The sequence below is a fragment of the Marmota monax genome, unplaced genomic scaffold, assembly GCF_021218885.2.
Source record: "Marmota monax isolate L192 unplaced genomic scaffold, Marmota_monax_Labrador192_F-V1.1 WCK01_AAM20220418_F8-fsc00132, whole genome shotgun sequence".
Lineage (NCBI taxonomy): Eukaryota > Metazoa > Chordata > Mammalia > Rodentia > Sciuridae > Marmota > Marmota monax.
The window spans coordinates 955421-982661 of record NW_026695199.1 but is presented as its reverse complement, the minus strand read 5'-3'; the positions used below and the strand labels follow the sequence as shown (position 1 = coordinate 982661).

The window sequence follows — 27241 nt, the reverse complement described above, 5'->3', positions numbered from 1 at the left end:
TGCAAATTTCCACACATATAAATGCATGTAAATGCACATGTATCTCTACTTTTATGCTTTTGAAAATACAAAATATTGAGTATAATGATGATGTACAACATGAAATTATAACTGAACCATATATAAATGAAACTGATGTCCTTATTGTGTAGTAAACACTTGAAAAAAAATTATATTTATTTTAAAAAGTAAAGGGTAGCCTCATATACATAACTGAATTTTTTTCCTCCATACTTTTAGCCATTTCCTTTAAATGTTTTTATTTAAAATAACATTCTAGAATGTTCTCCTTTAATATCCCTTTGAATCACTGACAATATATTTTAGAGTATTTTTTCTTGCTAATTTTTCTTCACCATATATAAAATCTAAGAATAGTTGCAGTCTCTTTATGAAAATCTCTCTTTCCAGGTTGTTTATCACATTCCATTGTTTATTCTGAGATCATTTAAATTTGCCCCAATTTGATGTTGTGGGAAGTGTGATGTTTAGTACTAATTTTCTATATCAATTCAATAATTTTCCGAAGACACAGAATGTGTAGAAATGCTAAAATAAGATTAGGTTCTTCTCCCTAAGTTATAAAATTGTTGTCTACGTATTCTAATCTCATTTTTTACCATCTTTTCATTCCATGTATTGAGTGAAAACTTCACCATTTTTTGATGTATCTTGAGTTTTTTGAAATGTATAATAAATGAAAATAAATCTCTCAGAATGTTGTAAATGTAAATATGCATATATATTAACATATATATATATATATATATATATATATATATATATATATAACATTAGTCTTTTCTTAAGATAAATTTTAAAATATGTTACATAATGCAATTTTTCATAATTGGAACTATGAAATGGTTTAACTATATTTAACTAAAGTTAAATATAGCTTAATGTGAATGTGCATGCAACAGTATGCATGTTTTTGAAGATAAGTGCATCCAGAATTCAGAAATAATAAAAACTATCTATTTTCATGCTTTGGAATCTCAGATAAGAGTGGTCATATTAAGAAGCAGAGATAAAAAGAGACAGCAAGAAATAATTCAAATGCTGGTAAAGTAATACCCTATCAACACTGCAGCAATTCTTAATGTGTGTTATATATAGAAATAAGATCAGTCATTGTTTTCAAGCCTGCTAAATAAAACTGAACTCTCGGAATGGCATGCCACTTGACCTCTCAGGAGTTCGCCAGAGGTATTTAACTGGTGTAAAGGGGACTCACTTGCAAGTGTCTCCTGTTTGCATGACAGTTTCTCCTGCTAGTTCACACAATGTTCAAAAGACACAGGTCCCTTGCCTCAGATCGCAAGCGAGAATTATTCTTCCAAAGAGTTTCACGGTCCATAATGAAGAATGATATAAGAAATTTCCACTCTTTGTCGCAACTTGTACTCTCAGCAGGCCCTCTAAAAGCAACTCCAGCAGTCAAGCACTCAAAAACTACTCACTTTGAGATAGAAATCCTTGATGCTCAAACCAGGAAACAGATATGCATCGTGGATAAGGTGAGTTTTATTTACTTAATTGTTTTAATTATATCTCAACCAAAGATTATTAATCCCTTGATTAAATGCTTACAGGACTGTGTTAAGAAAACATTCCTATCTTTTAAACTTACTTTTAAATTGAACAGGACAGAAACTTTATGAATTGTTTCAGGGGAAGATATTTGCTGTGTTTTAATATTCTATTTAAATTAGTTAAATGGTAAATAATAATTAGGATATGGTTTTCCAGCTTTCTGTTGACCATTATGCCCAAGTGAATTTCTAATGCTCAATATCTCAGCCTATGATAAAACTATTTCTAGATTTTTCTCATCAGGCACTTTATTGCATGTGCAAATTAGTATAGAATTTCAAGTGTTTGTAGAAAATAATAAGCAAAATGTCATGGAAGTTACCAGTAGCAATACAAAGTATTTATCATAAAATCTAGCCATTTTAAAACTTTATGTTAAGGTGTTATTTATCTTAAAAAATAACTTTTGTTTGTTTAAAAACACAAGTTCACTTTTGTTTGCTTAAAAACCCGAGTTCAAATTCCTGAAAAGAATGTCTTTTCACATTCATCCAATTTATACTCATATTCACAGATGGGTCATTAAGAAATGATAAAATATATACATCTCAAGTGAGAAAATTTAAGTGTGAATATATGTGCAGATTTTAGATATACATATATATGTAAAATAATACAAAATAATTTATTTCTCATAAAATTGAAAAGTAACTAGTTTATGAAGAGAAAGGCTTATGTTTTTAATACAACATTTCCTAATTTATTTTGCTTTAAAAACATGCTGCAAGAGTGTTTGCTGTCATCTTAAAAATAAAATTCAACTATGCATTCCATTTAATCATTCTCTAGATGGGCTTTTAGATAAGAGGAAAAGAGAATAAATTATTTACTGCTTTTAATTCCCAAGATCATTTGTAGTTTCATGTTTACTAATTGCAATAACATAACCAATCTATTAATTGTGCAATATTATTTATTTGTAATGAAAATAAAGATTAAGGACTTTTACAATTACATACAGATCATAGATTGTATTTAATAGATCAAAAAATTTCTTTTTCTACAATTTTGAATAATATGCTTTTTAATATTTCTACTGGGGCATATATGTGATTAATATATTATGTAAAATAGAATTTTGATATATGGACTTCATACATCATATAATTTCTTTTTACTATCTCAATAAAGGTTTGGATTTTTTAAAAGCATACAAGAGTATCGTAAACTTAGAAAATAAAATTATCAATCGGAATTTGCTACTGTTGGCAATATCTCATTATCAATAATCAAAATTGTATAACAAGGATACCATTAAATCAGGGGAGATTAGACAACTAATGGAATAGAAAGAAAGTAAGTCAGATTTCTACCTTAAAGTGACAGGAAGTAATCAGTGTCTAATCAGTTCCTTCATACATGAAAAATATGTATGACTGAGATTTTATTTGAAGGTAAGAGGAATTTTTGTGTTTCTGGATATCAGTTTGAAAAAAAAAGAAAAGAAAACATTCAGAAAGTCACCATTCTTAAAGATTTTTTTCTTATTAATCTCATATGTGAACAGAGTCCTGGTATTTTCACCTCAAGTGGAAAAACTTTATAGAAGTCCAGTAGGCTAAATAGGAGATTAACTTTGGATTCCTCACCTTCCTTTACTGCACAATCCATTTATAGGACATATAACATACTGTATTCAAACCTTTGACTTCACAGTAGAATTGAATTGCATTGTTTTCTTATTTTTATTTTGTAATTTGGTAAATTGTTTCATAATGCTTATGGCACACTTGAGACAAAAAAAGTGGATGACTATTTTTTTTTTATTCAAGATTCCTAGCAGTTTGCATTTATAAATATCAGAAAGTCAAATTTTCTGTCTTGTTTATGACACTGTTTTTCTTAGGTTAGTAAGCTATTTAGTAAGATCACATTAAGTCCTGTTTTTTGCACTTGGCTTTTCCCAGTATACAAAAGGAATGTTGCTTATCACTTGGTCCCTGTCTTTCAATACTTATCACGTTACAAGTTAGTACAAGTTAAGTATGATATACTTTGGAACTAAACATGCCTGAACTGAATCCTTGCTACATCATGCCTATGTATGAAGACTAAAAAAAGCCAATAAATTGCTTCCCCCAGGGCTTGTATTTAGAATATAGGTATAATAAAATCTATTTTGTGAGCTTATATTAAAAAGAAGAATAATGCCTTAAACATGACAGTAACAATTTCTTTTAATTTTAATAATAATTTTGAAAGACAATGTGGTTTATACCTAAAATCTAAAAAAAAAGAGAAAACTTTTATATCTGGCTCAAAATTTTAAATATGTTTTTTGATATTTGATTATCTAATGACATGACAGGAAACCTTCTACTAATTTCTCCAGCTTCAGCCTTTTACTGTCCCTGTTTTGAAGTGTTGTAATTGTCTACCTCATTTGGCTTTTCTCATTCTATGTAAGCCTCTTCTATTACTGCTCAGAATGAGAGCTTGCTGAAGCACCAGTGAGGCAGTGACAAAAACGTATGCTAAATTCAAAAGGCCATTCTCATACTATGTTGACAACATTTTCCACTGTTAATAAATTCATTTTTTCTTTGTGGTATTGTGGATTGAATCCAGGAGTGTTTTACTACAGAGTTGCATTCCCAGATCATCTCCTCCTCCTCCTCCTCCTCCTCCTCCTCCTCCTCCTCCTCCTCCTCCTCCTCCTCCTCCTCTTCCTCCTCCTCCTTACTTTTTCTCCTTATTCTTCTCCTCCTCCCCCTTATTCTTTCTCCTCTTCCTCCTCCTCCTCCTCCTTACTCATCCTTTTCCTCCTCCTCCTTCTCTTCCTCCTCCTCCTTACTTTTTCTCCTCCTCCTCCTCCTTATTCTTTCTCCTCTTCCTCCTCCTCCTTACTCATCCTTTTCCTCTTCCTCCTCCTCCTCCATCCTCCTCCTCCTCCATCCTCCTCCTCCTCCATCCTCCTCCTCCTCCTTCCTCCTCCTCCCTCCTCCTCTTCCTCCTCCTCCTCCTCCTCCTCTTTCTTCTTCTTCTCTCTCTCTTTTTCTTTCTCTCTTTTTTTCTTTCTTATTTTGGGACAATATCTTGCTAATTTGCCAAGATTAGCCTCAAACTTATGATCTTCCTCCCTCAGCTTTCTGAGTTGGTGACATTGTAGGAATGTAATCAGAGCCTCTTCTATAAAATATTTTGTTGAATTTTGTTGTATATATGTAGTTTAACCTGTAGTACTTTGTGGGCTACTCCGTTTCCTTTCTGCTGATTCATTATCTGGTGTATTGGGTGTGGACGCTCAGCTCAGGCATCAGAACTTCTTTCCATCTTCAGCAATTGCCATATTTAGTTCTATAGTTATAACTATCATCTGCCTATTGATGACTTTAAAGTTTATAACTGCAATCTATTTCCCTTCCTGAACTTTTTTTTTGTTCATCTGTATATCTAGCTATCTAGTTATCTATCATCTATCTAATCTATTTACTTATGTACAATCCATCTGGATCTTTCTAGGTATTTCAAACTTAGTATATCTAAAACATCACTTTGTCTTTTCCCAATAATATTCAATATTGTTCTCCAAATAAATAAGTGGGAACTACATTCTTCAAATAGCTCAAGGCAAAGACTTAGAGGAGTCCTTATTCATCATCTCTTAATCTCACCCCACATGAAATCCATCTTCTTGGCATTACCTCCAAAATATCTCCAGACTTTGACAAACTTCCACCACCTCTACTGCCAGAACTCCTAAATCTTTACCCTGCTTTTGTCATTAGCACTTTCAATGTATTCCCTACATAGAAACCAGAACCAGCCTGTTGAATTGTGTCAGATAATACCATGCTCTTCTCAAAACTAGTCAAAACTAGATGAGGCTAATCTCCTTTATATCTTAACAGTCAGGTATTCCTGCAAACCTATTGACTATTTAAAACTGCTATTTAAAACACTATTACTTTTCCTGTTTTAATTCTTTACTGAATTTATTACCATCTAACATACATTTTTAAAATTAGTTTATTATTTGGCTTACCTTAATATGTCAGCTTCACAAAGCAAAGATTTTGTTGGTTACTTGTTTTTCACTCCAGTATTTTCTGGGTTTATAGCAGTATTTGGCACAAAGTGTTTAACCAGTATGTAATGAATAAATGGACAGCTATTTGAGAAGTATGTGGATTTGAAAGTGCACATGTCTAGTAGTGAGAGTTTTAAGGTAGATGAATATAATATTGAAAATACATCTATTTCATGAAAAATGCAAATATATTAACTTAAAAAGGCATTTTCTAAATCCATTTAACCAAATCCCAAATTCCTCATAGCCTGCCCCAAACACAGATGCAGATAATGTAACTTTGTATTTTCGAATAATTCATTAATAGATAGTCATGCTCTGATGACAAAAGTTAGCACATTTTATCAATATCAGATGGAGATATTGATTTAATTAATTTAGTTATTTCCCATGAGTGCTTAGCATAATATAACCAATTAAGGATGATTCAAACTGAAATATCAAAAATAAATTTTAAAACTTTTTTTTTTAATTTTTTTTAGTTGTAGATGGACACAATATCTTTATTTTTATTTGTTTATTTTTTATGTGGTGCTGAGGATTGAACCCAGGGCCTCACACATTCGAGGCAAGTACTCTACCACTGAGCTAAAACCCCAACCCCTAAATTTTAAAACTTTAACAATGAATTATTTCCAGTTGTTGCCTATTTTTGCCTTGCTTCTATTTTGGTAAATTTCAGAAGCTTATCTGGTGATAAGTCACTGAATCCAGAGCATGACAAGAACTCTAAAAGCTAGGACTGATAAATGTTTCCAGTATCATCCCAGTCACCCTTTGATCTTTTTTCCAAGGAAATTGACCTCAAAAGATCACTTTTTCTGGTGATTTTTTTTCATTATGTCAAAATTCTGAAAAACTTTCTTGATTTCTTACAAATAAAACAAAGTGCTTAATGATTTTCTAATCTTTCTAGTGGCCAAAATAACAGAGAATAGTAGGGAGCATTATGGAATTGGAAGACTGCATAAAAATTGAACACTTAACTCTTAGAAATTTAGAGAATTCTTGATTGACAATTGTCAAGATTGTCACTTTTAATGTTTTACTTTGCACCTGATACTTTTCCTTGTTTTGTTTATCTATAACATGAAAATGTGATGTACCTTAGAATGTCTTCTGGAAGTTTCAGAACCTCATATTTCTCCCTTTTTCTTCTTTTTTCTCTTTCTCTACTTCTCTTCTCCCCTTCCTCTCATCCCTGCCTGTTTTTCTTCTCCTTCTCAGTCCACTTGCACCTACTATTTCTGATAAAGCATGATATAATTAAAAACTTATAAGCTTTGAATTCAGATGCAAGAGAATTTTGATACAAACTTCAAGGTGCATTTTCTTTTTTTTTTGGAAATTTTCCAATATCTCTGTCCCTTATTATCCTTTTCTGCAAATGAATTTGATATTATTTTTCTATCCCTTTATAGAGGAAGACATTGTAACACAGAGATAGTGATAGATAGCAATGAATAAAATTGTTCATAACAAGAGGTCTTAATATTCTACCCTGAGAAGCATTAATGAGTGCCCTTAGCCTAAATTGGGTTTTGTTTATTTCATGGCTGTAAACTATAAAGATATCATTATTGTCCTCTAATATATGAAATGTAATGATACTTTATTTATAAATTCTACATAAATAAGTTTAGAAAATGCATTTTTTTATTCAGAAGTCCAAGCAAGATAATTTCAATGATAAGGGAGACATTGGTAGTGTCAAAGATTGTTAAGAACCATAGACAAATATTGTAAGCATTCCTGGCATTGAATGTCATGGTGTTTATTGTCGTATTTAATAGGCTACCTTAGGTAAAGGGATTTGAGGGGAAGTGCAATATGGAACAGGTTATGACAATCAGTAGAGGATAAAAAATTTGACTTTGTTGGCAGATATTTCTTTTGTAACCAGTTTATTTTCAGCTCTGTACTCTCTCTTATGATAAGTTCTTGTGATTCCTCTTCTTGGAATTGCTTTAATCTGTTCTCTAATACTACTGCATGTTTCATCATTCTAACCTGCTCACCATTCCTAGATCACATTTTGCAATTTCTATTTTTTGAATTTTGAGCAAACTTGATTCCTTTGCTTGGGGTCTTTTCTACCACAATCTGTCCATTTCACAAGGTCCAATGGAGCTGATAAGTCCTTTGTGTGGCACATAAGAGATCCTATATGCAGATGTGTTCTTCGTCCCAATAACACTTGCTTCAAACATCCATTATATCTTTTATCTAATAGTTGGTAATGTGATTTTGTAAGCTATCACGGAAAAATGAAATAATAACGGTGCTTTTTCACTCTGATAATAATAATGAAGTGAGACTTCTCATTGCTAAACTAGTGTTTAATTATTAATAATTTATTTCCATTGTATTTTCAATGTATCAATTCATGAAAAATAGAAATAAAAATTCAACTTTGTGTACATGGTTTGAGAATCACTGAGTTAGAGGGCATGAAAATGTACTTCTTAAAATTGACATGAAACAAACAAATCATGTGACCTAAATGTTTTTGTACAAGGAATACATATTGCATATAAAATTAGAACATGTCACATCCAGGCTCCTCTTGCACTCTATTCTAAAGATAGCATTCTGTTGACAGGCAAGGTAAAACTAATAACTCTCAATGGTATGTGTTATAAATATAGAAAATAGGTAATAGCTTAAATGACTTAAACTTTTAGACCTATGAAAAGAGAATAAAACTGTTTTTTTTTTTAATTTTCCTTTAAATAAAATCAAGAAAGATGGGATAGAAAAAGAAATGCTAACCATTAGGGAAATAAAAATAAGTGGACATATTGTACAATTAAAAGAGAGTCTTTTTCTTATTAAATTGAGATTGAATGTAAAAAGTTAACAGTTAAAAACACCTGTTCACAAAGTACATAGACTTTGATAACATTTCTGTATGAGGAAATAGAGTAATAACTATGACCAAGACAGATAAATAAAGGTGAGAGGTGTATGCCTATTTTGTTATTCATATTGCAGAAGGAGCTATTTATAAGTGGCTACTACAGATTACATGGGTTGAAAATTAAATATTTTTCTTTCTGTACAATATAGGAGCCTTCCTGGAAAGAAAGATTACACATTTTAAAATAAATTGTAATATAGCACATGGCAAACACAAATTTACCTCAAACCATACTGAAATGGCTATGGAAATAATTATTTGTCTATGAAGTTTAGGTGTGAAGATGAGAGTAAAACAAGTATTTCATTAAAGGATGCATTTAAAAATCTTAAAAATCATACAAAACAATATGTTAGTCTGGGTGATGTGGAAAGAACATTCCAAGAAAGAATTATTAGCATATTACAGGCAAAGAGCAGGTAGGTAGCAAGTAAGACTCCTGGCCTAATGTTATTATGTGTATGAATTTTGTTGTAGAATGAAACAAACAGAATAAAATGGTATGGCATGGCTGATGATAGAGGATCTAGATGCCTTGTTAAGGCATTCAGACATTACATCACAAATTAGGGGAATGCTTTTTCAGAGCTCTGTTTCAGAAGATTAAATCTGACAACTATGTGGAAGATAGAACAAATAGTAAGAGTTTGAAGATGGTTCAGTAAAACTGAGAAGCAGATCTTTTGGGAGCCTGCTCATGAGTCCCATATTTGGGAGGCAACATGATCTCATGGGATTTGCTTAGGCTTTGCAGATACTCAAACACCTCTTATACTTAAACAGCTCATGACATTAGGCAAGGTTTGTATTTTCATTCCCCTTATATTGATATATGATATCCTGTTGGAGGTATCCCAAATTACCACCTTCCATAAAGAATTTCCTCAAATTGTTATAACATACAGCCTTCAATACCTTAGGCTATAGTTAACAAATTGACATTTATAAATTTAATAATGAAACTAAATTCTCACATTCATTATATTTTTAGGGAATTAATATATAAAGAAAATTCAATAAAAAATTCACATGCTACTAAAAACACCAATGTAAATATATTTTCCCCCTGTATATGTGCATAATCTGAGTTTTTACAAAGTAAGTACAAATTTTTTCAAAGTAAGTAAAAATCTTTTAGTGCATCTTTAAGACGCACTTGAGCTTTTAAGATGTATACAGGTTCATATTCTACTTCTGTCTTTACTACACATCAGCAATCTGTCTTAATCAGTTCGGGCTGCTATAGCAAAATTATCATAGATTAAATGGCTTACAAAAACAGAAATTTATTTCTTAAGATATTGCCAGTTAGGAATCCAAGTTCAAGGAGCCAACAGAGTATCTGGTAAGGTATTCCTTGTGTAAAAATGAATGGCCTCCTTCTTCCTATGTGTTCATATAGCAAAATGGTCTAGCAAACTTTCAGGTCTCTTCTAAAAATGAACTAATTTCATTAATGAGGGCTTCATGAATCCTTGTGATTTTTATTATTGTATGCATATCATCAACTTTTGTGCTCCAAGTTACTTACAAACTTTATTTAACTTATTCCTCATTAAAATTAGCATTTAACAAAATGAGCATTAATCTAAAAAATATTGAGAAACGAACATTTCATTACCATATATATTAAATTATCCAAAGCCATAGAAAGGTCTGAAAGGACAAGTATGTATCAGGACGACACTGATAATTATAGCACATTATGACTTGAAGTTCTCACACCCCATATTTCTGGACACAAATTTGTACTCCCTAAAGGTTTAAGCTTATGTTATCAGAAGCCTATGAGTGATTAAATATTGTTTTTGCTACAATTTGTTTAAAGAAACACCTAAGATCTGCATAGTACTAAATTATATATAATTGTGATTAATCTCAAATTTACCTTTATTTATGTAGTATCTTACTTTATGCCTTGAAAATTATGCTATGCACATAACCACATGACAAGAGCTCAAACATTTGAATGAAAAGCTTCATTTGAATATGATATTACACCTGAAGTTCATTCAATTGATTATTATGAAGTAGCAAAAATATCTTGCACAGTCATAAACCTGGAATATTGATTTTCTTCCTTCCCTTCTGTGGATATGGTGTTCCACATCCACAGATTTTTATGTCTGTATTTAATATACTGAAAAAAAATTGTATCTGAACTGAGTATTTATCAACTGTTTGTTTGTATCATTGTTCCCTCAACACCACAGTGTAGCAGCTACTTACATAACATTTAAATTGTATCCTGTGTTATAAATAATTTGGAGAAAATATAACACAAACTATAATAGAAGTAGGGATAAGGTGCAGATTGAGCCCAAATGATACTTTTCTACTGAAGTAATTTGAGAGCAACTAGAAATCTCTTCCAGTTTTAACAGTTTCAGCACATGGAAAGATTATCATGTGGTTGTATCTAACAGTAAAGGGCAGTCTCTTACAGTAGAAATTATCTCCTCTAAGTTCCTTAGATCCTTGGCCTTTCAGCTTTAAGAGAAAACATAGTACAATAGAGACACTTCTGAAGAGTTCAGAAATGAATGCCAGGGTGAACTCATTTCCCACTTAAAGTTTCATATGTGCAAATCCCTCAGGTTGAACACCATTAGTATATAATATTTTATTAGTGGATTTTTAAACTGACAATCATCAAATAATCTTCAATTCATGTTGATCCTCTGGGATTTCACTGAGTAACCTGAGTGAACTGTGTGTCACCACATTAAGCCTATCAATGTGGAACCCACTTAGTTTCTACCAAAAGTTGGTTCTGTTTGTAAAAGATCTGTTTTGAATTGTGCACCACATCTAGATAACATTATATTTGAGAAATAATCATTCCTTCAAGGAATTTTCTACCTCTTCTTTCTTGTAAATTCATCATTGTAACATGTTTTTGTGAAAACAAAAGGAATTATTACCTGTCCTTTTTTCTTATTTCTTTTTGAGTTTTCCCATTATGCATTTTTAATGCCTCTAAAACAGACCCTTAATATTTTTTCAAGTTTGGAAGTGTATAACTTTGCAGTTATTCGTTATTTGACTTGTTAAAAATTATAATCTAATGTAATTAGTAATTTCTTTTAGCAAAACATTTGATGAATTACTATGTCTAAATGAATCTTGTGTTTGTCAATACTGTCTTATACACCACTGAATATGGATTTATTATGTGTTCCTCAGAAGCTTCATTTAATAAAATCCAGTTACAATCTGAACTTAATTTAATCAGGACTTTAACATAAAACCTGAAGAAATGATTCAGATTTTATATTACTGCCTTTCAGAAATCTCCCAGTAAAATTCTTAATAAAATGCCTTTATCTTAAAAGCTATTTTTAATGTAGAATTCCTTTAACTCTTGAGATAGTAAGAATGTAAACATCCAAAACAGTCACAGATCTGAATTGTTCATTGCTAAAATAAAATGCTTCATTTTAAAGTGGAAAGAAAAGTTGAATAGTTTTTTTTTTGTAATTATAGAATATTTATTTATTTATTTATTTATATTTTAATCAGCATTCTTGGCATTGTATAAACCTGATTTCTTTCTAAGAACTTTATTTAAAAAAATTCTACAATTTGAATTAATAGTCCATTTATATCATAATTTTAGTATATAAATATAATTTGGCTAAAATATCTAATTTCCTAGGATTGTTAGATTTTTAGGAAGATATTTTTCATTTTTTAAAATAACTTCTTATCACATACTTCATAAGGTTTTTTATGTTGACTATCTGTATAGATCCTAATATAATGCCTGCCAACAATAAGTGCTCAATATATTTTTCTATACCTTCTACTCCCACTTTACCCTCTCCTGCTGAACGGTGTAGTGTAGTGGATAAGAAGAAGGTTTGGAACCCAGCTATTTGCATTCAAATTCCAACTCTGTAGCTTAATTATGTGACTTTGATAAATTATTTAATCATGTTGAATCACAGTTTTCACATCCATAAAATGGAAATAATATATATCTTAAGCCATAAATTTGGTGTGTGAATTAAATTATTTAATAAAGGTAAAGGTCTTGAAATAGTACAGGACTTATTAAATATTCAATGATGTTAATCATTACTGTTAGCAATTTTATTAATGATTCCCCTTTGTTATGTCTCTACATAGTAATTTTTAAAAATGTGACAAGAGTGAAATAAGCATTTTAAATATAACACAAAACTAGCTAGCAAATTTACTTCTGTAATTAAAAATTCTAATTTCTATTGAAGTGACAGAAAATAGCATTATATATATATATATAAAATACCAATATATATATGTATATATATTATATATATATACATATATATATATATGTATATATATATATATATAAAGCATTGAAGTTGTCTAACTTATAGCATTCGAAAACACTCAGTTTCTTTAAAATTCTATTGTTTTTCTACCAAGAAACCTGTGACTAGCAGAGCAGAAATAAAATCCCTTATCAGTATAATTGTTTTTGTCTTTGTTTTTGATGTATTTATTGATAACACTTTTACTTCTTTTGCATTTAAAATTATCTTGGGGGCTGAGGTTGTGGCTCAGTGGTAGAGCACTTGCCTAGCACTTGTGAGATGCTTGGTTCGAATCTAAGCACCACATTTAAAAAAATAATAAATAAATAAATAAATAAATACAAAGGTATTGTGTCCAAATACAAATATTTTTAATTTTTTTGAACATTTTGTTGCATAATAATATAATTTGGAATTGCATATGATATTACCTATTCTACACAATGATAAAAAATCTACTTTCACATCATAATATTTTGTCACTTATATTTGCTTCCCACAAGAAAAGGAACCCACCATTTTTTAATGCAACACCACTGTGTTTTTTTTTTAACAAAAATCAATGAAACATGACTATTTTATCATATTTTACTGAGCCAATATATTTTATTTTTTATTTTTATTTATTTATTTATTTATTTTAAATTTTTTATTGTTGGTTGTTCAAAACATTACATAGTTCTTGATATATCATATTTCACACTTTGATTCAAGTGGGTTATGAGCTCCCATTTTTACCCCATATACAGATTGCAGAATCACATCAGTTACACATCCATTGATTTACATATTGCCCTACTAGTGTCTGTTGTGTTCTGCTGCCTTTCCTATCCTCTACTATCCCCCTCCCCTCCCCTCCCCTCCCCTCTTCTCTCTCTGCCCCCTCTACTGACATTCATTTGTCCCCCTTGTATTATTTTTCCCTTTCCCCTCACTTCCTCTTGTATGTACTTTTGTATAACTCTGAGGGTCTCCTTCCATTTCCATGCAATTTCCCTTCTCTCTCCCTTTCCCTCCCACCTCTCATCCCTGTTTAATGTTAATCTTCTTCTCATGCTCTTCGACCCTACTCTGTTCTTAGTTACTCTCCTGGAATTCCTTATAGGATAAAAATAAAATAAAATTCCAAGACTTCTTAGCAGTCTTTCATGGCTTTATCTGCTAATTTTGAGATTAAACTTAGTCAAAGAAAAGCTTAAAGAATTTGTACATAGTTACATTTAAAAAACAGTTAAAATGTAAGTCAAACTTAATATAATTAAAATATTTCCCTGTGAATAATTTTAATAATTCATATTTTAATTTGTGACTTCCAGATACAAGTGGTGTTTGATACTCTAACAATACATATGCTAACTTTATTATATTTATTGGTATTTTGTGTAAGATGTCAGAATTAAAAAACACAGAAAAATAGGAAACTTATAGCCAATATTTCTCAAAAAGACTGAAATACTCTCACCCCTTTTTCTATTTTTAATATCCTCATGAAGTTGGCATAAATAGATAACAATCTGTCTTAACAGAGGAATTTAAAAATTATATATAATTATGTTTAAAATGTTTCTCACTGGAAATTTCTGTAATGATAAGATTTATTAATTTTTTTGCCACAAATTTGAGTTAAGCAAAAAATTGGAATGATTTTTCTTCTATTTTTAATGTAAGTGGTCCCATAGGTCATGGTCACATTTGCAGTTAAAGTCCTAGACTTAGATACTGGGAAAAGAATAATCTTGTGATGAATATCTATCATGATCAACAAATCAAATTTTATTATTTTGAGATTCTAATATATCTTGGTTTGTCTGTCAGTCAAGCATAACCTATATGATGCTGACACGTGCACCACTTCATACAAGGAATGGTGTGATGGGGTAATATTTAAATAATGCAACAATAGCTTAATCATTTTTTGACAGAGTGAGGGAATCATCAGAAACTGTAAATATAAAAACTCTGGTGATATAATTGTAAAATAATTGCTAAAATATTGCCTAAATTAACTTATGGATTATAGTAAAAAACTAGTGAATTTGCTGATCTGGAAAAATGGGTAGGGATAAATTAACACTGCCAGTGGTTTGCTATTGTATGCCTTTAGCAATGGGTTCTAGAAGAAATGAGTTCACATAATAGCACAAGTGCCGTCAAACAGACAAACAAAAAGAGTTTGAGCCTACTGTAAAAAAAAAAATATATATATATATATATATATATATCAGTCTGGACTAAAAAGAGGTGTGACTTTTTAAATACTCAAATCATTGTTGACTCCTAAACATGAAAGAGTAGGAAGAGAACTCTCGGGATCAGATAATTCAAAGACTCTGAAATTTGAGCTTGATTCCTTGATCAGAAGGAAGTTTACAATACTTCCACAAGAATATGGAGAATGTACTTAGAAAATATAAAGAATATTGTAACAAATATTTGATGATCAGAAGATAGAACTCTGTAAATATTAATAGTTTTTTGATTGGTTGTCATGTAGGAGCATGTTAGGAGTAAACTTGCCTATCTCACTGAAGTAATTTTTTTTTTTCTGCTGTGAAATGCAGGTTGAAGACATACATTTATTAACACAGGGAAGCTTTAACAATTAAACTTATTCTACACCTTTCTAAAAGTGTCTGCCCTCAAAACAATGTTGTAGATGATAACTGCTTTGTCAGATGCCACTGTGAAATAAATGCAGAAGGATATACTACTAACTAATCCTGGGAGTACATGTCTTATGTGTATGGAAAATAACCACTGGCTACTTTAAACCACTGAGTTTTGCAGCACAATCTGGACTATTCTAACAGGTACACAAAATTAAACTGAAATTAAAATTGCTTTCACGATTTGTCAGTTCATCATTAAAGATTGTTTAATCATCATAACCATCCATAACAAAGAAAAAGGATTAAGAAAAGTTTTTCTGTGTCATTGTCAAATACTTCTGCTTAATTCTTTGTATACATGTCAATGTCAAACATCATTTAAAACTCTATGTCAGAATTACAACGTTATTGTTCATGTAGGGCAGTTACAAATTGATTATATTAGATAATCTAACCATTGGATTTTTAACTCTTTAATGAATATTTAGTGAGTGCCTAATATATACTAAGATTTTAGCAAGTAAAGTGTGTGTGTGTGTGTGTGTATACTAGAGATTTAATCCACTTTAACACTGAGCTACATCCTCAGCCCTTTTTATTTTGAGATAAGAAGCTGTGGAGGGCTTCACTAAGTTGCTGATGCTGGCCTCAAACTTATGATCAGTTTACTTCAGCCTACAGAGTTGCTGGAATAAAAGGCATGTGCAACCATTTCTGGCTCTAACAGGTAACATTCAGTGTAAAAAAAAAACAGCATAAGAGATCTGATTTTAGATATATGAAGTTGAATCAATAGAATTATGAAATTTCTTAGAAAATGAAGTTCAGCTATGATGATGATTCTGGCTTGAAAAATTTTGTGACTATTGATGTCATTAATAGAGTGGAAGCAGTTCTTGGCCAAACACATATTGCATTTAGTTCTGTTTAATTTGAGCTTAGTTGAGACATCCATGCAGACATGTTAAATATCCAACTGTAGAAATAAGTTTGCAGGTATAAAAACAACTTGGCATTAAGAGTATACATTTTGGAATATGATATTAAGGATATGACATTAATAATATCCTCCTTCTACATAAATAACTTATTTTTACACAGGATAACAAAGGTGATATAATGAATGTGATAGAGCTTCATATATCAGTTAATCTTCAAGCATTTTTCAAAATTTCAAACACACTAAAAGCTAAATATTCATTGTTCTTTAAGATGAAAAATACTCTGAATTTAAGTGTTCAGAATGAATTCTTTTGTGAACATGCAATACGCACAGTTAAATTTGGAAAGTTACATGATCACTTTCAGTGGCTGACAATGTATAATAGCATTTATGAGAACACTGAGTCAATGAGGCAGAAATAATTGTAGCCTCTGTCTTTGTGGTTTCATGTCAAGCAGTCCATTAATAATATGAACTCTCCAAAGTTTATTTTCCTCTCTAATTATTTTTGCCGGGAGCTCCTTTCACATTGTCTGTACTTTAAAAATTGTAACATAAATCTTGAGGTAGGTAAGAAACACAAGACTATAACTTCAAAGTTTGAAGTGACCTTTTAAAATTTGGTTTCAAAATTTATTTTAAATCTGTATTTCTCAGGGTTGTAGGATCTGAGTTTGCATATATCTAAAAAAACTTAGCATTTTATAATATATAAATATTTAATAAATAAAAGTATATTTCAGCTTACACTCAGTAATGATTTCAAATAATCAATAATGTTTTACAACCAATGTTTAATGCTCTCTCAAGTGATATGCCCAATCTGGATGAACTATGGCCTTGTGCTGAGCTCTCTTTGTTTTAGCATCAAATTCATTAAGCAGTTCTTGTAATTTTCCAAAAAAAATGAGCAGAGTGGTAGCAAACTTCCATGCTGCCTCTAGAAGTTTCCACCTAGATGATAATGTGTAACTTCCTGTCACATTTCACAGGACAATCAAGTCACATGACTATGCCTGAGTTCAACACAGTAAAGATACAAAATACTGCATCTAGGAGGATGTCTAGATAGGGATAACAAATATTTTAATAATTATAAATCTGTAAAAGTAAGCTAGGGCTCTCTGGAAAAACATATTTATTCAAAAATTAATGTGCTAAAATTAATTCACTATAACCATATAAGACATCCTGATTCTTCATTCAAAATCTATTAACTTATTTGCTTAGTTTTTAATAATCTGGTTTCTAAGAAAGATGTGAGATCCATAGTAGATAAGTGCAGGAACAAGTTCAAGAAATAAGAACCAACAGCTTTGAGAGTAAATACTCATCTTGGTAGAAGTGAATTGCTTCCAGATATGTATGTAAAAACATACAATGCCCTTCAAGTACTAAGGCTTAAAATGGAAATACTGTCTCTACTGTCCACATTCCACTAGTCAAAGTAAGTCAAAATGACAAGTCCAGCAACAGCAAGCATCTCTTCCTGAAGAAATGGGATGAGGATTAGAACAAATATTTACTAAAATTTATCAATTTGCAACAGTTCTTCAATTTCCCCAAAACCACTTAAATTACCTTTATCCACAAAGTAAAATAAGAAATATATTAAAGTGAGAAGAGTTTTCAGATTGGGTGAATTGAAAATATTTGATGTTTAAAGAAGTAGATATGTTCTACTTTTTAGAAAACTGATGTCTTTTCCCAAATGATGCTGTGTATGTTAGAATGGGGGTTACCTGAATCATTAGGGAAATTGATGACACATTTTATGATTTCACATATTTGTGTGTGTGTGTGTGTATAAAATTTGTACAGTGTCTTTTCTACCCTGCACTAAGTATTTTTAGTTATATTTTCATAGCTCTGTATGTAATAATTTATATGTAATTTATCTTTCCATCTGTTCTTTCTGTGTTTTTGTAGACATTTTTTCTTCACTGTGTTTACTGTCAGTTTCTGGTTTACATATTATAATTACTCTTCCAAATGAATTTCTAATAGTTATTGTTTTTCATATTACTTAATTGTCATTCCTCTAAGCAGAATCAATAGCATTTTGGAGTTATCACTTAATTTTAGAAGTTTAAGAAAGTGGTCCAAACTTTTACAAAGAAGTGGTAGCACCATTGCCAGCTCTGAGCATTGTGGAATCTTAGCTCTTAACAGTACCACTCTTACTGTTACCAGCAAAGTCTTTGATTAATTTGACCAATTTTGAGATAAAAATCAAGGAGAGACAAGCAATAGCAACCAAATGAGATTTTATTGGAGTTTATGCTTGAGCATAAGGGAAATAGTGCCCAGGTCAAGTGTTCCTGACTGGCTTTCCCAATGCACAAGGAGTAAAGATTAAAAAGCCAAAGAAGTGGGTTCATGCAGACTGACAGTCACTTGATGTGTATAATCTCAGGATTTTTGCACACATTTTGTCAGCTATTTGATCTGGCACCAGGGTTTTCACTTGAAGTGGAGATTTGCACACATGCATCAATTCATTCTGAACTAGACTCTTGACTCACAAAAGATGGTCAAGACACTCACTGCTGCAGCTCCAGAAATATTATATCTCAGTCATATCCTGGCAGGAGTTTCAGAACAGCATTGGGGAAGAATCAGGAGCTCCTGGATCTGGTCATTGGTGGAAAACATTTTTTTTCTTTTCTTTTTTCTTTTTTTTTTGAAAGCAGCTTTTATTCGGTGTTATTAGGTTGGAAACCTTGGTAGGAGGGTCAGGGGGCCCTTCCTGCTCTAAATACAAGACAATTTTTCTCTAAAACAGACTTTATTTTGAATGTGAAAAAGCTTTTTCGTGTCCATGAAATGAAATATGAGATAAAGTAATAATGCACCAAATGTCAACTATTATCAGTTAAAATTTAAAAGTGAATTTTGGGGTCAACTAACAAGTACCATTTACCTTTCTATTTACTATTTTATGTTTCAATTTCCTCTGATGAAAAATTAACATTAATAAAGAGAGTTTTGGGGTGGCCAATGCAGAAATACTTATTTTTCCCATTTGTGTAATTAGTTGTGATTTATGAAAATGAATAAATTACTGTGATGCTAATTTGTCCTTTTTAAGATGCTAAAATCTGGCTACAAAATAGAAGTTATTATGAATAAACTCCCTGATGAAGCCACTAGGACATCAATTTAACAATCAAAAGGTCTTATGTGCTCTGTTAATTATCATAGTCTCTTTGTGTTCTGAGTACAACTAAAGGACTGAAAGGGCAGATAAGCACAGTCTTGTGGCTAATTGAGTAGATGTCTGAATCAATTAGTGGTTAATTTTTTCTTAAGTTTTTGTCTAAAAGCGCTGTAGAAAGGGCAGATCTCAAAAACTCATTCAGATCAGAACTTTTCTGACATGAAATTTAAGAAAAAATTTGTTGGAAGTTTTAATACAATCCCATTCAACATGTAGGTTTCTTTCAGGAAAACATAATCTTAGCTTAAAGGAGTACAGCTTTGAGGGGGGAAAAAAAGTCCTATATAGAATTAAAAGGTGGTCATTCAAATTATTATGATATAAAAAATAGCATAGTATTCCATTTAAGAAAGATATTGCTAATCTGATTAATGAATGTGAATTTGTATACTCTTTTCACATGAATTTACATAAATTCATTGTTTACTTTTACAAAAGCTAAAATTTCATTATGTGCTTTGCAGAATACTAACTGTTGGCACACAATTTACAGTCACAGCAGGTCATTGTCCTCAAGATCCTTATAGGTTGAACAAATATAAAATAAGTTACCCTCATAAGGTGCCAAAGGAACACACACTAAATCCTTATTGAGAGGTTGTTGCTCATCAAATGTTTTCAAAATCTGGGAGCCCTTGAAAAAACTGATGGACAAATATTTGTTACTCTAGGAATAGCACAGGTTTTAGGCTACCCTCTTAGAAGAAGTAACATAAAAGTGATGAGTGAATAAATAACTGAGATAAAACAATGGAGTCTATTAAAATAAGTCATGTTTTAAAAAAAATAAGTATTAGATGTCAATCATAAAAATTGCAATTAAATACAAAGTGCAAAACATATAAATGTATATTACATTCTCTATAAACTAGTTTTCTAATATTTCCTAAAATGTTTTAGAGAAGAGTAATGATATAAAATATCAAAAATTTTTATATTTACAGAATTGTTCACATAAATGAGAATTAATATCATTGCCTAAGGCTTAAATCTTACAATTTTCTTATAAATTAACCACATAATTAAATAAATAAAAAATAATTCTCACAATTTGCTGAATCTTTGTAGTCTTATTAAGCCAAAGAATATGATAATTTTTATTTATTTATTCATTATTAGAATAAAATTAATAATATTAATAAGAATTGCCTGGTCAATTATTATATGCTTGACTATGCATTTTTCACTTAACTCTTCCATAATAGAGTTAAGGCTACCTTAATGTAGCACAAATAAGTAAAATACATGCTTGTATAATTATCATATATTTCATCAAGCTTCTATTCATATTCAGAGAAAATATATATATTTTATTAAGTGATCAAATGAAAATAATCAGAGCTGGAGGATGTGAATTCCAATTTGAGAGTTTGATAAGAATAAAGCCAAAAAGTCAAAAACCACTATGATGGCTTCATCCATTTTATGGTAATATCATCTTCAAGAACTTTATAATTTAGATGAGTAAAATTTTCTTTTATTCATTTTTATACTTTAAAGAGGTAGTTTTAGTAAATTAAGACAAAAATTTGGTCAAACCATTATTCAGTTAAAGGATCCAAATACCATACCTTGAATGTATTTTAATGGACCTTTCAAATATTTAGCTGGAGATTTTAGTAACATAAACATGGGGCTTCTAAAGGTGATTTTTCACATGCTAAATCTGACAAACATTTCCTTCTATGCTACATAAATCAATTTCATGTTCTTATACTTCCTTGTGCATTATGTCATATTTTTAATTGCTAATTTCATGAGTTTTGAAGACAGAAACTGGATGTTTAGGACAGAGAAAATTGCAAAATATGTTTTAGAGATAAATCTTTGACTAAACTCATAAAATAACATAATTATTGATATCCATAAATATAATTTTTAAAAGATATGTTATTATTTGTAATGTATCAAGATGGCAAATTAGCAGTAATTAAAAGCTAAACAAACTAAATATGCTTACTTTATAAAAAGATTATTCCCTATTCATATTAAAATATATTTCCTTCTTAAATGTATAGAAAAAAATTAACACTTTTTCTTATGTTTTCTCTTTTCCTTTTTCAGGTGACACAAAGAGCTACTATTCATGATGTTAAACAAAAGTTTCATAAAACATGTAAGTTCTACATATAATTTAGAATATGTATTTTTTTTTCAAAATAGCTCTAATTTATGTATAAAAATAAGTTAAATATTGTGATAGCAAGAGTTATAGAAATCATATTTTCGCAGGGAACTAAGAGTTAATTCTTCTTCACTGTAAATATTTTCACGTTTAACACAAATTTGTGCTTTATTCTTCAGCAATATATTTTTGTTTATTAGTATTATTTTATTTATTTCACCCATTTTACTTTATCATAAATTATTTCTTTTCATCATTTAAATTTATTTTATCCTAAAAGAATAAAAGTCATTAATTGACGTAAAGTATTTATATAAGCAAATATTTTATTCCATTATTTATACTGGTCAAATTTTTTCCACATAGAAATTCTTAATAGAAACATGCATATTTTATTACTTAATTTTATTTTTGTATTTGTTATTCTTTAATTTGTGTATTAGAGGTATTTTTTAAATTAATTTTTAAAAAATAAATGACAGCAGAATGCATTACAACTCTTTTTTTAATTTTTTAAAAATTTTTTATTAGTTGCTCATGACAATACAATGATCTTGACATGTCATACATTTGATTCAAATGGGGTATGAATTCTAATTTTTCTATGTGTACAGGTTGCAGGATCACATTGGTTATATGGATATATATATATATATATATATATACAGCAATACTAGTGTCTATTGTCTTATTACACATATACAGCACAATTTTTCATATCTCTGGTTGTATATAAAATATGTTTACACCAATTCATGTCTTCATGCATGTATTTTGGATAATGATGTCCATCACATTCCACCATCCTTGGCTTAAATCTTACAAAGAATATGATAATTTTTATTTATTTATTCATTATTAGAATAAAATTAATAATATTAATAAGAATTGCCTGGTCCTAACCCTTTGCCCACTCCTTTTTATCCCCCCCACCCTATCTAGAGTTATCTATTCCTCCCATGCTCCCCCTGCCTACCCTGTTATGAATCAGCCTTCTTATATCAGAGAAAATATTCAGCATTTGTTTTTTGGGGATTGGCTAACTCCACTTAGCATTATCTTCTCCAGTGCCATCCATTTACCTGTGAATGCCATTAATAACTATGATTACTTTCTGAACAGGGTTCATTACAATTTACTTAAAATATTTATATTTGGTATATTTTTTGTAGATTTTTGTTTTTATATCTTTTTAATGAAACTTATTGTAATCCTTAAACATTGTAAAAATGTCTGTAATTACTTGGAACCATGTTTTTTACTCACTTTATTTTTTGAGCACTTTTATTTTGTACAGAAAAAAATTAAATGGAAAATACAGACATTTTACAACTACTGATGACCCAACACATGCCTACTTTCTCCTGTTTTAAGTATCCCCCCCAAAAAAAGTGGTGTATTTACTATCATTGATTATAATATCAATCATAATGACAAAAATCACTGGGATTAACTTATGGTGTTTATTTCATATTAGTTTTGCTAGAGAGCACTTAAAAAAATTGGGACTTTCATGAACAATGCTTCTTTTGTAAAAATAATCTTGAAGTTGACAATTAAATGTATTAAGCCATTTAATAATATTGAAGAGAAAAATGACATTTCATTATTTTCTTTTAAGAAAAATATAGAATACGTACAGTACGGAATACTTTCTGTAAATATAGCATCATCTCAGGAATAACGACTACTTCAGAGAAGGTAGAAGATTGTCATTAGCCTTCAAAAAAAAGGCTCATATAACCAATGTAACAAAAAATTGTAAACATTTTGGGGAACAACTGTTTAGAATTTAGAATTGAAACAATATATGGGAAACATATATGGGAAGAAATAGAATTCTTTAAAAAATTCTTACATAATTTTAAATTCTTGAGGAGGCAAGTACTGATAATTTAAAAAAAGAGACAAAAATTAAAAAGAAAGAAAATAGCACAGCATTGTAATGAGATTAAAACTAAATACCAATAGAATAGAAGAAAAATGGACAGAACCACAAAAATACAGTCATCTGATACTTGACAAAGGTGCCAAAATCATATATTGGAGAAAAGATACCCTTGTTATCAAATGATGCTAGGAAAAGAAGATATCTATTTGTTCTAGGAAAATGAAATATGAAAGATATCCCTATCTTTCACCCTCCACAGAAATCTATTCAAAGTGGATCAATGACCTACGAATTATGCCATAAATCTTTATCAGCTACTCCTCCAATGGGGGATTATTTTCCAGAATATATAGATAACTCAAAAATCTTAATGGCAAATGTCGGAACCGCCCTCAGACAGGGGTTGGGGAGAATCGCTAGACCAGCTAGTGTCTCCGGGCGGAGCCAGAGGGTCAGTGTCCACAACCCGGCCAGCCACCCAGCCGAGATTACACAGCAACTTCACTTTAATTGCAGAGGGGGAGGACTTATATAGTGGAAGAAAGAAGAGAAGGGGTGGGCAAAGGCAGGAGCCAATCAGAGATATGTGTGCCCCTGTTGCTGGGGAGTTATTCTTTGTGTTTGCAGAAGCCATATCTTGGGACCTTTCAGGCACGAATGTGTAAATCATTTCCTCATTTCAATTTGCCACATACACTGAAATTCCACAAGATCAGAATCACAAGACTGTTTTTTCATACAGTTGTAGCTCTGTGGTAAACATAGGCCCCAACAGGCAAAAACAATTAACTCCATCAATAAATGGGCAAAAGAACTAAACATTTTTTTTAAAGAAGAATTACCTATGGCCAACAAATAAATATATATATATATATATATATATATATATATATATATATATATATATATATATATTCACTACATGTAGCAATCATGGAAATGCAAATCAAAACTATACTGAGATTTCATCTCACTCAATTACAATGGCAATCATAAGGAACACAAATAATAAGAAATAGTGGAGTAAAGGTACACTGTGACATTGTTGATAGATAGGACTACAAATTAGTACCACGTTGAAAAGCAGTTGTAGAATTCCTTGACAAATGGGGTATGGAACTCTTCTTTTGACCCAGTCATCCCACTCCTTGGTTTTTACCCAAAATAAATAAAATCAGAGTATAGAGTGTTAGAGACACATTAATGTTCATGGGAGCACAATTCACAATAGTGAACTTATGAATTCAGCCCAGGTGCCTATCAACAGAAGAATGGATATATATGGCATATATACAGAATGGAATTTTACTTAGCAATAAAAAAGAATGAAATTATGGCATTTGCTGGTAAATGGATGTAACTGGAGAACATCATGTTAAGTGAAGCAAACCCAAGTCAGAAACTCAAGAGTTAAATGTTTTCTTCCATGTTTGGAAACCATAATAAAATATGGAAGCAAAATGAGACAATAGAAGGGAGATCCATGGAGTAGAAGAAGGGGGTAGGGATGAAGATTGCCAAAAAAGGAGAAACTGAGGAATAACATTAACCAAATTATGCTATGTACATATATGAATTTACCACAGTGAATTTCACTCTTATGTATATTCTAAAGCACCAACTTAAAATCAATCAATAAATATAAGGAAGACCAATAGATTAGATGAAGGGGAATAGAGAAAAAAAGAAGAGAAGGAAAAGAAAAAGTCCTGGAGACTGAAATGGAACAAATTGTATTCTATGCATGAAGGAGCATGTCAAAATAAACCCTACTATTATGCACAACTATAATTAACTAACAAAATATTTTTAAAATAAAATAAAAAGACATTAAAAAAGAAATTGATCTTGGATTGTAGAAATGAGAAGACATTTGAAAATGACTTCTTTTTAAACTGAAAGATCAAAAGATACAACAAAATGATTGCACTGTAAAAATTATGACAAGGTAATAAGTATATTTATTGTCTAAAAATGACATCTAAGTTTAATCTACATTTTATGGTTTAAGTATTAGGTGTCCCCCAAAAGCTCTTGTGAGACAATTTATGAAAGTTTACAGGAGAAATTTATGAAAGTTTACAGGAGAAATTTATGAAAGTTTATTAGATTATGAGAGTTTTAAGCTAATCAGTGCATTTATCCCCTAATAGGAATTAGCTGGATGGTTACTGTAGGCAGGTAGGGTCTGGCTGGAGGAAGAGTAATGGAGCTCTCTTACTCGGCTTTCTCATGGCCATGTCCTGAAATGCTTTTGTTGAGCCAAGAGCAATGGAAACAGCTGTCTGCAGAATAAAACCTCTGAAACTGTGAACCTGGAATAAACTTTTCCTCCTATAAAATTGTTCTTCTTAGCTATTTTGGTCACAGGGTCAAAAAGGGGGACTAAAAACATTATGTGTATAAACAATCACCTTAAAAGAAAACTATGGCTTATTTTATGATGGTATACACACATTACAGTTATGTAAAACCTTAAATACTAGATTGAGAATTTTGGTGTTTATGTGATTGGGGCCCATTTCTATTAATTAGAAAAAAAAATGAAGCCAAGCAACATTTAGAAAATCTTAGAAATATCTGAATGCATAAACTTGCTAATTAAAAATTAGCAATAACATGGTTAGTTGCAATAGCTATAGTAAGACTTAAGGATTGGTTGACCATGAACATTTTCTTTTGCAGGCATAGTTTGAGAGGTTAAGATGCTTATTTAAACTCTGACCTTTACACTTTTTAAAAAATTCTCTTAACTTTGACAGTTATACAAATTTATTTAAAGGCTATAAATACTCAGGCATGGTGGTAGAGATCTGTAATTCCAGCTACTGAGAGGCTGAGGCAGGAGGGCCCCAAGTCCCAAAATTAGCATATGCAAATTAAGGAGATCCTATCTTAAAAATTAAAAAATGTTGAATATTTGGCTTAGTGGTAGAACATTACTGGGTTCAATCCCCCTATACCACAAAAAATAAATCATAAAATAAACTAGAAAAAGAGAAATAATTTTCAGCATTTTTTGCATTTAGTATACTATCTTTCAAAATCTTACTGTTCTTTAGTTGTCATAAATGATAGAAACACAAAAGCATATTTTGCTGCACTACATTACAAAAAATATTTAAAAATCAATTCAGTTTTATATATTAGACTTAATATGCTTGCCAAAACATAAAAGACATTTAAAAATACTGCTAACATTAGAATCTGGGATGATTTGGACAATGGTAACTTTTTAAAAATTATCTGTTCATTGTTTTAAGATCTTATATACTTAGCGTATTTTAAAACAAGATAACATTGAATTCTAAAACATATATAAAAAGAATAATCATACATATACAAAACCGCAAATTTTTACAAACTTACTCCTAGAGTTTTTAACACCTAATAGATATTTTTTCTTTTGGTTTTTCTGATACTCTTCATTTTCAGGACTAATCTTATAAGTAAATGAATAAATAAACAACTTTTATCATAACCCTGTGCTTTCAAACACTGTGTTTCCTTTATTTTATCTCTAACCTTTGTTCCCTTAGTTTTTCCTAAGTGATAGTGATCTTGATATTTTGTCTCTCTACCACTTCTCCAACATAAGCTTTA

The 27241-nt window shown here is 30.5% G+C and overlaps 1 protein-coding gene across 3 annotated transcripts in view; it reads left to right on the top strand.

The window, feature by feature from the left end:
- The first annotated feature begins 1188 nt into the window (after positions 1–1188).
- Positions 1189–27241, top strand: part of Tecrl (trans-2,3-enoyl-CoA reductase like) — a 105184-nt gene continuing 79131 nt past the window's right edge. For 2 of the 3 annotated variants that reach the window (XM_058574033.1, XM_058574032.1), the window contains exons 1-2: positions 1189–1520; positions 21687–21738. In XM_058574033.1, the coding sequence (XP_058430016.1) occupies positions 1287–1520; positions 21687–21738 (286 nt within the window). In that variant the 5' untranslated portion in view covers positions 1189–1286. The remainder of the gene's footprint in view (positions 1521–21686; positions 21739–27241) is intronic. The other variant, XM_046428660.2, reaches the window with a different exon arrangement.